Source organism: Miniopterus schreibersii (genome assembly GCF_964146895.1).
Source record: "Miniopterus schreibersii genome assembly, chromosome: 3".
NCBI classification, from domain to species: Eukaryota; Metazoa; Chordata; class Mammalia; order Chiroptera; family Miniopteridae; genus Miniopterus; species Miniopterus schreibersii.
Window position 1 is genome coordinate 3,245,597 of NC_138103.1, and position 14,730 is coordinate 3,260,326.

General features: G+C 45.4%; 1 protein-coding gene across 4 annotated transcripts in view; it reads left to right on the plus strand.

Annotated features, from left to right (window-relative positions):
* Positions 1–14,060, plus strand: part of GGA2 (golgi associated, gamma adaptin ear containing, ARF binding protein 2) — a 33,356-nt gene extending 19,296 nt beyond the window's left edge. For 3 of the 4 annotated variants that reach the window (XM_081131782.1, XM_081131783.1, XM_081131784.1), the window contains exons 10-17: positions 1,379–1,504; positions 2,240–2,359; positions 2,634–2,662; positions 3,050–3,174; positions 4,722–4,879; positions 8,980–9,149; positions 10,594–10,704; positions 11,240–14,060. In XM_081131782.1, coding sequence (XP_080987908.1) covers positions 1,379–1,504; positions 2,240–2,359; positions 2,634–2,662; positions 3,050–3,174; positions 4,722–4,879; positions 8,980–9,149; positions 10,594–10,704; positions 11,240–11,350 — 950 coding nt within the window. In that variant the 3' untranslated portion in view covers positions 11,351–14,060. The remainder of the gene's footprint in view (positions 1–1,378; positions 1,505–2,239; positions 2,360–2,633; positions 2,663–3,049; positions 3,175–4,721; positions 4,880–8,979; positions 9,150–10,593; positions 10,705–11,239) is intronic. The other variant, XR_013998419.1, reaches the window with a different exon arrangement.
* Positions 14,061–14,730: the final 670 nt, after the last annotated feature.

Genomic DNA, 14,730 nt, shown 5'->3' on the forward strand with positions numbered 1-14,730 from the left:
ATTCTTTTTTCTTTTTTAAAAAAATATGTTTTTATTGATTTCAGAGAAGAAGGGAGAGGGGGAGAGAGAGAGAGAAACATCCATGAGAGAGAAACATGGATTGGCTGCCTCCTACACACCCTGTACCCAGGGATCAAACCCACAACCTGGGCCTGTGCCCTGATGGGCAGTTGATCCAGTCACCTCTTGGTGCACGGGAGGACACTCAGTCCACTGAGCCACACCATCCGGGCAGTGGATATTTGTTAAGTCTTAATGGATAGAAGCCCCCATTCGGTCCTTATTTTTGTGCATGAACTGCATGTCCTTTGACATGCAGAGTTTCTCTTGGTCTCTGTTTTCTAATGTCATCCCCAAGGTGTTTAGCATGATTCTCTATTCCTGAGTTTCCTTATCAGTTGGATCCAGGGGCTTGATCAGATTCAGGATCAATTGGGGTGGGACAGAGGGAACAGGAGTACTTCATAGGTGGTGGTCAAGAGGCCCACGGGGTCTGGTTGTTGACAAGAAGTAATTGGTCAGTCACGCCTAAGAAGTAATCTTCTGGCACTTTGGCCTGCATAGCCCTTGGCCCTTTGCTCTTTTGTCTCTCTCTCCTGGGAGAGGTTTTTTTACAGGTAAACCAGACCATGAGAGGCTTGTGTAGTTTTTGAAATCCAGGCTTATTTTATACTTTCAGAACATTTTAATTTGGACATTAAATTTTCATCAAGAATGCTTGATCTATATTTAGATTTTATAAGGGTAAAAATTCATGTACCAATTTTTTCCCTACATACTTACAAGCTTTTCAGTCACTGAAAGTACCAAAAAATTCCTTTTTTTTTTTTTAATATATCTTTATTGATTTCAGGGAGAGGAAAGGAGAGGGAGAAAGAGAGATAGAAACATCAATGATGAGAGAGTCATTGATCGAGCCCGCAACCCGGGCATGTGCCCTGACCAGGAATCGAACCCCGGTCTCTTGGATCCCAGGTCGACACTCTACCGCTGAGCCACGCCTGGCCGGGCCAAAAAATTCTTTTAATAGTCACATCCACGTTGATAAAATGGTTTTCTGTTTTAATTTTAGATTAATTAAAGTTTTAGTTCCTTAGTTGATGGAGCCATATTTCAGCCGTTGGCTATCATGTGGATAGAGCAGGCATAGAAGGTGAACACATTTGGTTCGTACTCTTATCCTGAGAACTGAAAGTGTTGGGGTCCAGGGTTTGAGTCCCTAGATCTGATAGAGGGGCCTAATCATGTGCTTGGGGGTGGGGCATGGCTGGACTGAATCTGGCCGAGCCCTGTGGCAGCCGCATTGTGGAGTGGCTTAAAAAGGACTAAGGTTGTTGGTAGCGCACCTGGGGACTCTGATTTTTCTCTCGTTCTTCAGCGGAGATTCTTCAGGCAAATGACCTCCTCACCCAGGGAGTTCTGCTGTACAAGCAGGTGATGGAGGGCCGTGTCATCTTTGGGAATACAGTGACCAGCACAGTCGGAGAAATACCTGTCTCCAGAGGTATGTGCAGAGAGCCTCTCCATGCCCTCTGCCTTGGGGCAGCCTGCAAATCCCAGAAAAGAGATGATCCTCAGAATATCCTGGATTATGCTGTGGAAATAAGAAACTTGCCCTCTTTCACTCACTTTCCTGTGAGAGCCACCACCTGTGTCATGATGGGGTGACTGGCAGGCTGGACCGCAGCTTTAGCTATAAACAGAAGCAGGTGGCTGTGTTGCGCCCAGGTTTAGATTCCTCTTCTCATGCCTGCTTGCTTATAGGAGCTGGAGACCCAAAAAAAGATCTTCAGTGGCTCCTGAGGCCAGCTAGCTGCATCAGAATCATCTCACTGCTGATTAAAATGCAGATCCCTAGGTCCCTGACTTGAACCTTGCAAGTCAGGATTGCTTAGCGCCAGGCCTGGGTGTTTGGGTTTTTATCAAGCACTGCAGGTTAACCTGGTTCGCTTGGCCAGGAGCCTTGTGCTCTGAGCTGGAGAAGCCAGCTATGCTATATCCAGGCTGAATGGCCCATCAGAGGAGGCCTCTGGCTGCTGGGGGGAAGGCAGTCCCCTGGCTCTCTCATTCCAGGCGCCAGCGCAGGCTGTCTGCCCAGCCCTCCACCTGAGGTGGAAGGTGCTGGGGGCGTGTTGAGGATGGGGTGACATGGTGTCTTGGCTGGGAAGAGGCCTGAGGGAAGCTGGAAGGCTTTAAGTGGAGACTGCTCTCATTCTGACTGACTAAATCTGTTTTCTAGTCTTTCAGAATCCAACAGGCTGCATGAGGAACTGCCTGATTGACTTGGAGGTGGACAGTGGATCTGAGCAGGCTGGGACTGGGGCACCATCTCTCCTTCTTCAGGACCTGGCCGCCTTGGGTGAGGGTGGTGGCTTGGGGAGCAGGCACAGAATGGCCCTGGCTCCCAGGGAGAGTGAGTAAGCGGGGTCCCATGGGCAGAACGTGCCTATTTTTGACGGCAGTGGGCATACTGGGAAGCTCAGGTTTGCTGTGGATAAGGTGGATGGCTTTGGCCACTTCACTCTGTCTGGGCTTTCTGAGTGTTCTGGAAGGGGTGTGTGGGCATGGTGCTGCTCCCCCCTCCCGGCAGCTTGAGTTAATGGTGTGCATCTCTCTGTATTCCTTCCCTGCAGGAATCAGTGATGCTCCAGTTACCAGCAAGGTAAGGAAGCTCTTCCCAGGGGCTGCAGAGGGGAGGCGGGGGAAGCGCTGCCCAGAGGAGAGAGGGCTATAGCATAGCCTGGGGCTGCTTACAGACTTGGAGGCCAAAGCCTCTTCCTCAGCTCTGCTGCCTGGCAGGAAGCCCCACAGGAAGACATCCTTGTCTCCTCCTTGTGCCTCGACCCTCCTCAGCAGTGCCCAGGCTCTGCTTACTGGAGTTCTCCTCGGAGTCATGTGCTCTTGCCCTTTCTTTCCCTCGTGCCTCAGGCAGTGTATTCAGCCTGGGCTGCGGCAGCTTCAGTGCAGTCAGGAGAGCTGTGCCTCGGTGTCACCGTGGCCAGTGGTCATTCATATCCTGGCCTCATTTTAGCCGTTCCTGGTTTGGCAGGTTGCAGGGCAGAGTTGCTGTAAGGAAAAAAGGACTCCTGCCAGCACATTACCCAGCGGTGGGCAGAGCGCGTCAACAGAAAACTTGCTGGACCTCCTGTCCCCGCAGCCGCCTCCAGGCCCTCTGTGAGTCTTGTGGGCAGGGGCGGGATGGGGGGCTCACTGAACCAGGGCTGGGGTGACCCTGGAGACAGAAGTCAGAAGCACACGCCGTGGCCATGCCTCTGGAGAGGTTTCTTTAAGCAGCAGCAGCAGCAGTAGGTGACAATGTTTTGTTTGTAGGTTGAGGGATTTTCTTCTGATTATGATATAATTTGAAATTAAGCAAAATTTGATCACTAGAGAAATAATTAATATGGAATGTCCCAAATATCAACCCCTAAAGATAATGTTGAATGTTCCTTGTTTGCTTTTTTCCTACACATGTAGTAATGTATTGTTGTCACACAAACGGGTTCTTTTTGTTTGTTTTTTACTCCTCACCTGAGGATATTTTTTCCATTGCTTTTCAAGTGAGTGGAAGGGAGGGAGGGGGAAAGAGAGAGAGAGACAGAGAGAGAGAGAGAGAGAAATATCAATGTGAAAGAGATACACCGATTGGTTGCCTCCCTCATGCGCCTCAATTGGGGATCAGGCCTGCAACCGAGGTACGTGCCCTTGACCAGAATCGAGCCCAAGACCCTTCAGTCCCTGGACTGATGCTCAAAACACTGAGCAAAACCGGGTAGGGCACAAATGGGTTCTTAATATACAAACTGTACTCCAGTGTGGATTTTTTCATATCACATCATATCTTTGACATATTTGCATGTCAGTTTATACAAACCTGTCTTATTCTTTCCAGTGGTTATATAATGATTCATACATGGACACATACATGTATTTAATCATTTCCCTCTTGTGGATCTTCCCATAGCTTCCAGTTTGGAGGCACCGGAGGAGTGGTTATAGTATAGTTTCATCAGAGTAGAGGTGCTCCGAGCTATGAATATGAACACGTTTCCCCGAGAGACCTTGTCCTTTTGCCTCTGGAAATATTAGAGCAGTTTGCCTATGAGTGCCCGTGACCCTGGTGGAGAGATCACAGGACCTTGGTGGCAGGGATGTGCTGGGAGGCTGTACCTACCACATCTAGAGGGGTTCCTTTCCAGTTCACTCTCTAATAACTCCACAAAAAATAATTCTGATTTTGGTGGATTACTACTGTCCAAAAATGTTTTCAGTTTGTATTGCAAATGGACAAAATCATAAAGAAGTATGAATGGTGTGGTGCCTGCAGTCTGTGTTACCATCTTCCTGGTTCCTGTCCCTCTGGTGATCACATGTGGGAAACTGACCCTGGCTGAGTGAGTGTGTCGTCAGAGTCTGCCTGACAGCTCCATTAGTTACCTTATTAATAGCTCTTGTTAATTGGCTCCTTATTACATCACACATTCCACTAAGTGCATTTTAGATGTTTGCTCATTTAATTCTGACAACCCTCAGAAAACTGAGGCATAGGTTAAATTACTTGTCTAAAATCATATACTTCTAAAATATACACATACTCACTTACATATGCATATACATATGTATATGTATACTTTTCCCCTTTCTTATCTTGTTCATCAGAAAGCCTAGTCACAGATTCCTGGAATTCGTGCTAGTCTTGATATTTTTTTATTTCTCTGCAGGAATTATATTCCACAGAAAAGTATCCCCAAGGAAGTGCCACCAGGTACTAAGTCATCTCCAGGGTGGTCCTGGGAGGCTGGCCCATTGGCTTCATCTCCATCTTCCCAGAATACACCTCTGGCTCGAATATTTGTCCCTTTGGAGTCTGTTAAGCCCAGTAAGTGCAGTTTCACCCTTTTTTTTCTCTCTCTCTGTTAGACGCCCAGCTTGATCCCTTCTGGAGTTGTAGGGATGGCTCTTAACTGGAGATAAGTGGTAGAGATTTTGCCTCAGGGCTGAGGATAGGAAGTGGTTTCACCTCTCAGCTAATATTTTCCTTAATGTTTTCTCTGTCTTGGGGTGGACGTGTGAAGGATGTTGGCAGGCAGATTCAGTTAGGGGATTGAGTCTGCTTAGGGACACATGTTCGTTCATTTGGAATTCAAGAGAATGTTCAGTGTGGCTTGAAATAACTCAGAAAAGGTGGAGTTAGAAGGAAAGGAAGGAATTGGCTGCTGATTTTCTTCCTCTAGAGATCCTCTGTAAGGGAGGAAAGTAGATATTACCCCCGTACAAAGGAAACTTGGAGGCTCACTAAGTAATGTAACTGCCTCTGGGGAGCACTAGTATGTGAGCAGGAAACAACTGAGCTTTAGATCCGGGGTCTGGCCTTGCTTACTCTAGCAAAGGGCCCTGGAATCAGGCAGAGGAAGTTAAACAGTCAGTGAGCAGTGGGAGCCCTTTGCACACTTGCTGTGTTAATTTTTGATTTAAAAATAATCCATATTCAATGTTAGTTGCCTCGTTTTGGTAATTGTATTGCAGTTTTATAAAACATTAACATTTGAGCAAGCTGGGTGAAGGGTATATGGGAATTTTTTGTTAGCTTTGTAACTTTTTATAAATCTGAAATTCTTATGCCGTGGCCAGGTAGCTCAGTTGCTTAGAGCATCGTCCTGGTTTTCGTTTCGATCCCCAGCCAGGGCACATACAAGAGTCAACCAATGAGTGCATAAATAAGTGGAACAACAAATCGATGTTTCTCTCTTTCTCTCCCTCTCTCCCTTCTCCCTGCGTCCCTCTCTCCCTCTCCCTTCCTCTCTCTCCCCCCCATTCCTCCCTCTCTCAATTTAAAAAAATCTGAAATTATTACAAAACAAAGTAAAAAAAAAAATTAAAAGCAAAGAAATACATTTTCAGTTTAGAAGTTTTAGAAAAGATAGATCAGAAAATTAAAATCACCTGTACCATTATCACCCAGAGATGGAAGTTCTGTTAATGTCTTAATGTATTTTCTTGTCTTATTCATGTACACGTTTTTTAAATTAATTGGCACCATAATATATAGTGTTTATATCCTGCTTTATTTACTGTTATGAGCCATAGCATTTTTCATGCCCTTAATTTTTCTCCAGAACCTTGCTTTTTAAAAAATGAATTCATACATAATACCACTGAATACAGATGTACTGTAACTCATTTATTCAGTTCCCTTAAATTTTTTTTTCTTTTAATCCTCACTCGAGTATATTTTTTTCATTACTTTCCAGAGAGAATGGAAGGGAGACATAGAGAGAGAAAGAGAAAGAGAGAAACATCGATGTGAGAGAGACACATCAACTGGTTGCCCCCTGTGTGCATCTGGACTGGGCCAGGGATTGAACCTGCAACCCAGGTACATGCCTTTGGCTGGAATAGAACCCCGGGCCCTTCAGTCTGTGGACCGATGCTCTAACCACCGAGCAAAACCGACTAGGAACTCAGTTCTTTTCTGAAAGATAATTTGTTTCCAGTTCAAAACAGTGCTATAGCCCAGCTAGTGTGGCTCAGTTGGTTGGGTGTTTTCCCATTCACCAAGAGGTCGCTGGTTCGATTTCCAGTCAGTGCACATGCCCGAATTGCAGGCTGCTGATGGATGTTTCTCTCTCTCTTCCTCCCCCTTCCTCTCTGTCTAAAAAAATCAATAAAAACATATTAAAACAAAAACAAAAAGTGCTACAATGAACATTTTTGGACACCTATATTTTAATTTTTAATTTTATTAAAAAAATTTTTTTTAAACTTACTGATTTGAGAGAGAAAGAGAAACATTAACTTATTGTTCCACTTATTTATGCTTTCATTGATTGATTCTTGAATGTGCCCTTACCTTTCCATATTGGGACGATGCTCTAACCAATGGAGCTACCTGGCCAGGGCCTGGAAACCTATTTTTTTTAAACTTTCTTGATTAAATTCAATTGGATATATACCCTCATACACATACACACACACACGCGCGCGCGCGCGTAAGTATGTATATATACATGTATGTGTATATTTTTTAATTCTCACCTGAGGATATTTTTCCCATTGATTTTCAGAGAAAGTGGAAGTGGGAGAGAGAAAGACATCGATGTGAGAGAGACACATCGATTGGTTGCCTCCTGCACATGCCCCAGCCAGGGTCGGGGATCGAGCCTGCAACTGAGGTACATGCCCTTGGCTGGAATTGAACCTGGAACCCTTTAGTACACGGGTTGATGCTCTAATCACTGAATCACTCTGGCCAGGGCTCAACAGGATATATTCTTAAAAGTAGAAATACTGGGTGTAGACATTTAACACTTTATTTTATTTTTAATTTTTTGTAAATATATCTTTATTGATTTCAGAGAGAGGAAAGGAGGCGGAGAGAGAGAGACAGAAACATCAATGATGAGAGAGTCATTGATCGAGCCCGCAGCTCGGGCATGTGCCCTGACCCAGAATCGAACCCCTGTCGCCTGGATCCTAGGTCGACGCTCAACTGCTGAGCCACGCCCGGCCGGGCGACATTTAACATTTTAATCTGCATTGCCAAGCTCCCTTCCAGAAAGGTTGTCCTAACTCCACACTTTCACCACGATCCCTCATGTGTATTCTCAGCCTTTTGAATCTTTGGCAGATTCATTGTTAACTATATATTTTTAACTGTATTATTTTTTTAATGTTTTCATTGATATTTTGAGAGAGAGAGGAAGGGAGAGGGAGAGTGAGAGAGAGAAACATTGATATAAGAGAGAAACATCTATCAGCTGCTTCTTACATGCCCCCTACCAGGGATCCAGCCTGAAACCTGGATATGCGCCCTGACCAGGAATTGAACTGGTGACCTTTTGGTGCATGGGCAGTGGCTCAACCAACGGAGCCACACCGGCCAGGGCTTTTTAACTGTATTTTTATATTTGCATTTTGGTAAGTGATGGTTGGCATGAGACAAGGATTCATTAAAAATTTTTCCAGCTCATTAGCCAGGTGTTTGCCATTTATTAATCAGCCACCGGTTTTGAAATGTATGTTCTTAACATGTTAAATTCTCACATTTGGGTCTGTTCTGCATGCTTCGTTTTATATCACTTAGTTTGAATTGCTATTTTGTACCTCCTTAGTATTTGTTAGTGCAAATAGCTATACCTCCCTTTTTTTTTATTTTTCTTTTTTTTTATGATTAGTCTCATGTGTTTGTTTTTCACCCCAAATTAGCTTTAGAATCATTTCCTACTTATATTAAAACAATCCATTTAGAATTTCTATTGGAATGCCATTAAACCTGTTAATTTAAAGAGATCTGCTATCTGTATAGTTCTTTGAAGTTAAATATAGGGTGTGTGTGTGTAGTCATGCACAATAGACCAGAAGAAAACAGGCCCAGATGTTAGTAGTGCTTATTCCTGAATAGAATTAAGCGTGTTTTTTAAAAATTTTGTTTTTTGATATCCTGGATTTTCCAGTGTTCATTATTTTAATCATCTCTCCCTTTTTAAAAGCTCTTATTTTAGAAAAAAAACCTGGTGTCGGCCAGTGTGCTCAGTGGTTGAGTGCTGACCTATGAACCTGGAGGTCATGGTTTGATTCCCAGTCCGGACACATGCCCAGATTGTGGGCTCGATCCCTAGTAGGGGGTGTGCAGCAGGCAGCTGATCGATGACTGTCATCATTGATGTTTCTCTCTCTCTCCCTTTCCCTTCCTCTCTGAAATCAATTAAAACATATTTAAAAACAAACAAGCAACAAAAAAACACACACCTGGTAATATGCTTAGGATGGTTGGATGGTGGGAGAGGTCAGTTTGGAGGTTCATAGGCGTCCAGCTAGAAGTCATGAGGAATTGGATTACGGCAGTGCAGAGGGCAAGTCCTGGAGTGGCACTGACCAGAGCTGCGACAGCATTTGGTGAGAATGTGCACGCCGCCTCTCGGCTTGGCTGGCTGGGGACTGTAGCAGTGCTAACTCTTTTGGTTGGGCCTTCTCTACCAGGCAGCCTGCCTCCGATCATTGTGTACGACCGGAATGGGTTCCGAATTCTGCTCCACTTTTCCCAGACGGGGGCCCCTGGACACCCCGAGGTGCAGGTGCTCCTGCTGACCATGATGAGCACTGCCACCCAGCCTGTCTGGGACATCATGTTTCAAGTGGCCGTGCCAAAGGTGAGCCATTCGCTGGGCAGATCCTTTGAGTTTGTCAATAAAGGCTGTTGTTTCTGAGCACCAGGCCCTTTGCTGGGACAGTATCAGTTAGGTGGAAGGATAGAGTCTTGACTCAGAGTAGTTGAAGGCTCATTTTACTGGTGATTTCTGATGTCTGGATCCAGGTAAGTTCTTAGATGATTCCTTAAAAATCTGTCTCTTCCCACCTTCTGACTGCCTTCCTCGTTGGAGCCTGTTCTGACAGACTCTCCACAGGGCAGGAGAATGGTACCAGCAGCTCCAGGATCACATAATCCTTAACCCTTTTATCTCCGAAGGAAACTCTCCTGTGCTATACACCTGAAACTGATACAAAATAACATTGGGTGCAAATTATAATTGAAAAAATAAAACAAAATTTTTTTAAAGATTAAATTAAATAATGAATATGGAAGGGAAAAAAAGAAAGGAAGAACCCTTGCTGGGTGGCTTAGTTGGTGGGAGCATTGTCCGGTACACCAAAGGTGGCAGGTTCGATCTCAGTCAGGGTGTGTAGAGGAGGCAGCTGATTGATGTTTCTCTCTCACATCCATGTTTCTCTTTCTCCCTTCCCATCTCTCCCCCCTCTCCCCCTTTCTCTCTAAAACAATAAAAACATCCTTGGGTGAGGATTTAAAAAAAAAGAAGACTCTCACCTGGCAAGAGGCAAGCAGACTGACTGCCCAAGAGAACCTGGGTAGGATTGGCACTGGTGTTACTTGCGTACCTTGGCAATAACGTGTGTTCAGGGATGTGAGGTACTCTGGCCAATTTGGATATTAGGTCCACCCCTTTAACAAGGGGACAAGGGCCCCACAGATTAATAGCCACACTGACATCACAAGAAACGGGGAAGGGGCATTTCCTGAAAGGGAAGATTCAAGGCAGACAAAAAGACACATTTTCTTAAATTTTTTAATTTTTATGGATTTTAGAGCAGAGGAGAGATTTGTTGTTCCACTTATTCATGCATCATTGGTTGATTCTTGCATGTGCCCTGACCAGTGATTGAATCCGCAACCTTGGTGTATCGGGATGATGCTCTAACCAACTGAGTTACCTGGCCAGGGCCAAGATACACATTTTCTAATCCTCATGGTGATCATGTGGGGCAGGTGTTATTGCTACTTCTGTTTTATCAATTATCATTCAAAGGCCCGGAAAGGTTAAATATTTTGCCCAAGGTGATAGAGCTGGTGAGAAGCAGAGTTGGAGTTCAACCCAAGATGTGCCCTCGCTCTGCATGTGCCCCTCAGAAGCTAAGCACTGATACATCAGACACACTTTGTGTGTGGAAGGAGCAGTCTTCTGAATCCTGTCATCAGTTGATGGGGTGCAAGTCAGCCTCTCCCATTTACCTGATCTCCTTATTGAAGCTGTCGTTTACTAGGACTGAGTTATATATTGGATCTTCCCCACCCCATAGTCAATGAGAGTGAAACTGCAGCCGGCATCCAGCTCCCAGCTCCCAGCCTTTAGTCCTTTGATGCCTCCAGCTGTGATCTCTCAGATGCTGCTGCTCGACAATCCACACAAAGTATGTTCTAGTGTCTAACAGCTGGGAGGTGGGTCCTGAACTGTAGGGTGGCAGCTTGGTAGGTGGGGAGAGGCATTTGAGGTCTTGCTCTGAAGTCTCTGGGGTGGTTGGGAGTGGTGGTGGACTGTTCCCTGCTGGAGTGTGTTTTCCTCTGGGGCTTATTAGAAGAAGACACGAGACCAGATTGTTGTGGCTGGGAACCAAGGGAGTGACAAACTCTCCCTAATCTGTGGAGTCCTCTGAAAGGGTGAAGCCCGTCTGTCGTCCTCAGCTGGTCTCTTAGCAGTGGTCCAGCTCAGGATTTCACAAGTGTGGGATGAAGGACTGAAACCCCCAGATGTGGGCCCGGCTCCCCTTGTGTCTGCAGGCCCCGGGGTCTAGACCAGGGTATTCCTGTCACAGTGTGGGAAGTCCTCACCTGGGCTGAGTTAATAGGTGTCCACTGTTCCTAGGTGACTCCTGCATGGGGAAAGGCTTTTACCTATGCTGGTCTCCGTTGCTCCTCACCGATTTACCATTTTATATCTTTGCGCAGGAGCCAATCCGGTTACGGTATAAGCTGACATTCAACCAGGGCGGCCAGCCTTTCAGCGAAGTAGGAGAAGTGAAAGACTTTCCAGACCTGCCAGTCTTGGGTGCAGCCTAACTTTTCACATGGCACACCCTGCCGTTCAAGTGTGGGCAGTGTTATGTGACCGAGTGCAGAGTGCCAAGAGCTCTGTCCTGATTCAGGCTCCGATGCCAGCCCCTGGCTTGTTCTGTAGATTATGTGTGTATACTGTGCGGGTTCATGGGAGGGTGGAGCAGAACTTGGATGTGGGCAGTATGAGAAGTGCAGAAACATTTCTGATAACCCCTGTGATGAGCATATCTGTTTCCATATGTTTGGATGCTGGACGCCCTGCCTCAGGTTGGATGTTTTATAAGCCAAAGCTGTTGTTTTCATGTATTACCTTTTCACTCATCCACTCTGTGCCTTGTCAGCCTTTGAAAGTCTTGGTTACTCCCAGGCTGCTGTTCTCAGGGACCTTAAAAGTGACCTGATTGGTCTTGCGGCAGAGCATGTCTTCTGGGGCTCTCTCCTTCAAGAAGGACCTTGTCTCCATTTCCATTAGAGAATGCTGCTTGCACATGTTCAGAAGATCTAAACGGAATGCGTGTTGCACTGTTTTCCAGCCAAGGGGCTGCCACTAGACCAGAGGACCACACTTGGTGGGCCAATCATGTCCTTCACCACTGTGCCTTGGAATCACCCATAGATGGACAGAGCCTCCAGGGCAGGGGGAAAGCAGACCCCAGGCCTTATTCTGGCCTTAGGTTCCATGGGTTGTGTATCCTGTCTGGGCCCTTCCTCAGGATCCTCATCTCTTTCCTCTTCCTCGACAGGCATTTACTCAGAGCCCTTTTTGACACAGGGCCAGTCATTGTAAATCACAGCTCACGGGCTTTCCCTGGCTGTTGCTTTAACAGCCCAAGATGAAGAGCTGTGATACAAATAGATAGGAAGAGCTTAACAGTGACTTAAGTGGTGACTAAACACAGAAAGTCATTGAATAAATGCCGTGTAGCAAATATCCTTGGTGGAGTTTTGAGTAGGAGGTGCAAAGCCCTTGCATTTAGAGATGATAGGCCTAAAGGGAACTCATCTTGAGGAAGTGAGGAAGACTTCACGAAGGATGTGGAACCTAATGGCCTCAGTGAAGGGACAAGCCCTGAGGGTCTGAATGGCGCTGGAAAAGGGACATGGATTTTTGTTACATTCATGGTTCAAAGGAAAATCCAGGTGTACAATCAATACTTAGCACCTACTCTGTGCCAGGCACTTTGTGCTTTATTTACAAGGCCTAGTTGGTGGGTGAAGAAAGCTGACCCTGGCAGTGAAGTCCCAGCAGCTCACCTGTCTGGACAGGATTCTACCTCAGAGAATGCAAGGCTCTTTTTGGGGCTTTTTATCACAAAAGGTTGTACTCTACAGCCTGATCTTTCAGTGTCCACATCGAGTTGGAAATCTGCCAATACCAATTGGTGGAGAAGGTGCTATAAAAGATCAAGGCATGCTAATTTTTAAGCAAATGTGAAAACTCAAAACAAATGATGAGGTGACTTCTTCATTTGGCATAATGCACATAAAATTCATTTTAAAGTTACTTTTATGTTCACATGCTCAGTATAGCTTTTATAGGCTCTATTTCATAATCTAATGACAGTGTCATTAGGAAGAACTTCCATCAAAATGTAAATGAGACTTCCACATAAAGATGTATCCCAGCGTTCAGAGGTACACTCGCATGTGTGTCTGAACCCTCTCTGTCTTCTGGCAGTGGTTCTTAATGCCTGAAAAGCCTATGCTCTGCTTGGGTGGAGCTGGATAGGATAAGGGGGCTGGGAGTGGGGGTTCTCAATGTGGCCCTGGTTTATGTTATCAGTGCCTTCAGTTACAAGTTCAGAGACCACTTAAGGCTCAGCCTTGATCCTCTTAAGTGTTTGATCAGCTACTACGATGCAGGCAGTGCCAGAGTCCCTGCCCTCCTGCATCTTCTGTTCTAGTGGGGAGAGAAAACCTTATTACCTGGTGGAGATGATCAGTATTTTCCCTGTCCTGAACTCCTCTTCCAGGATCCTGCTCGCCCCTAGTTCTTGACCTACCGCTGACTGTTCCTTTTCCTCTGTCCCCTGAGTGTAGTTTCCCCAGGATTTAGTCCTTAGGACTTTTCTAAGCACATGTGGGCAGTTCACCTCTGGATGGGTCCTAGACTTCCGTCAAGCTTCCACCTTTGTGCTGACTTCAGATCCATGTTTCAAGCTGGCAGTGGGATCTCTATCTGGAGGTTCTTCTGTTGCCTCAAACTCCAAATATTTTGAATGGGACCCAGCCGCCTCCCCATTTACACTTATTTTTTATTTGAAAGCATGTATCTAAGCCTTCAAGGACCCTTCATTCCTGCTTCATACAGTCCACTCAATAGTCTTGTCTCTAGTCTTTATTTCTAAATACCACTACATCTTGCTCTCCCCTGCATTCAGGTTAGTCGCCTGCCTCTCAGTTCTCTGAGCCATGATACTTGCCACCACCAGAATTCTCTAACAAATCTGGGTACTTGATCCCCTGCTGGAAAATCCTGAGTGGTTCTTAATGCCTGAAAAACTTATGCAGTGAAATTCAAGTTGCTTACACTAGCATTCAGTGCCCCCTTGTCACTGTGCCCCCGACCCACTGGCATCACCTGCCAAAAATAGAGCACTTTCCACAGCCACAATATTGTCATGTTTTGATGTTTTCCCCTGTCCCTTTGGCCACAGTTGCGGTTAACTCCTCCCCTTATCTCTTCAGTGAATAAAATACTGCTTTATCTGTGTGTCACTGCACATAAACGGGATATGGAGATAGTAAATTTTTAAAACAGGATAAATGGCTTAAGAACCAAAAGAACATGAGTATTGCCCTTTAAAAGTAATGTAAATTGAGAGAATATACAAGGTAGAAAGCAAAGGTGATATTCTAAAATGCATAGACCACTACAGTGTTTGCAAGTCACATATTCTTTAAATGCATTTCAATCTAGATGACACCAGCCCAAACTATAAAATTCTGTCAACTAGGTGTGGGCGGTTTTTTTTGGTTTTGTTTTTAAACAGTAGGATTGTGTCCTGGAATACAAGCTATGGTGGGTTTGTGTGTTTTGAAAGTACAGGCTTAACACTTCATCTGGAGAGGTGGAGGCAAACAGGGACAAAGCTGGGCATGTCCTCAGATGACAGCTAAGGCACACTTAGTGTCACCCAGAATTAAAAAACAGGCCTGTTGCTGCCCTCATCCAATGCAATCCCAACTCAACCATCTTCACTCGGAGGAGCCTTCACTTTAAAAAGCGTAAGAGTTCTGCTCATTTGGTCTTATTGCCGAATATGTCATCTCACTTCTAGAGGCAGGTTTTAAAGCTGAAAGAACACATCAGTCAGGCCCCAGATACATAGGTCTTTGAAGGCTGAGGTCTTCTGAAGCCCCAACAGTTTGAAATAATTAAG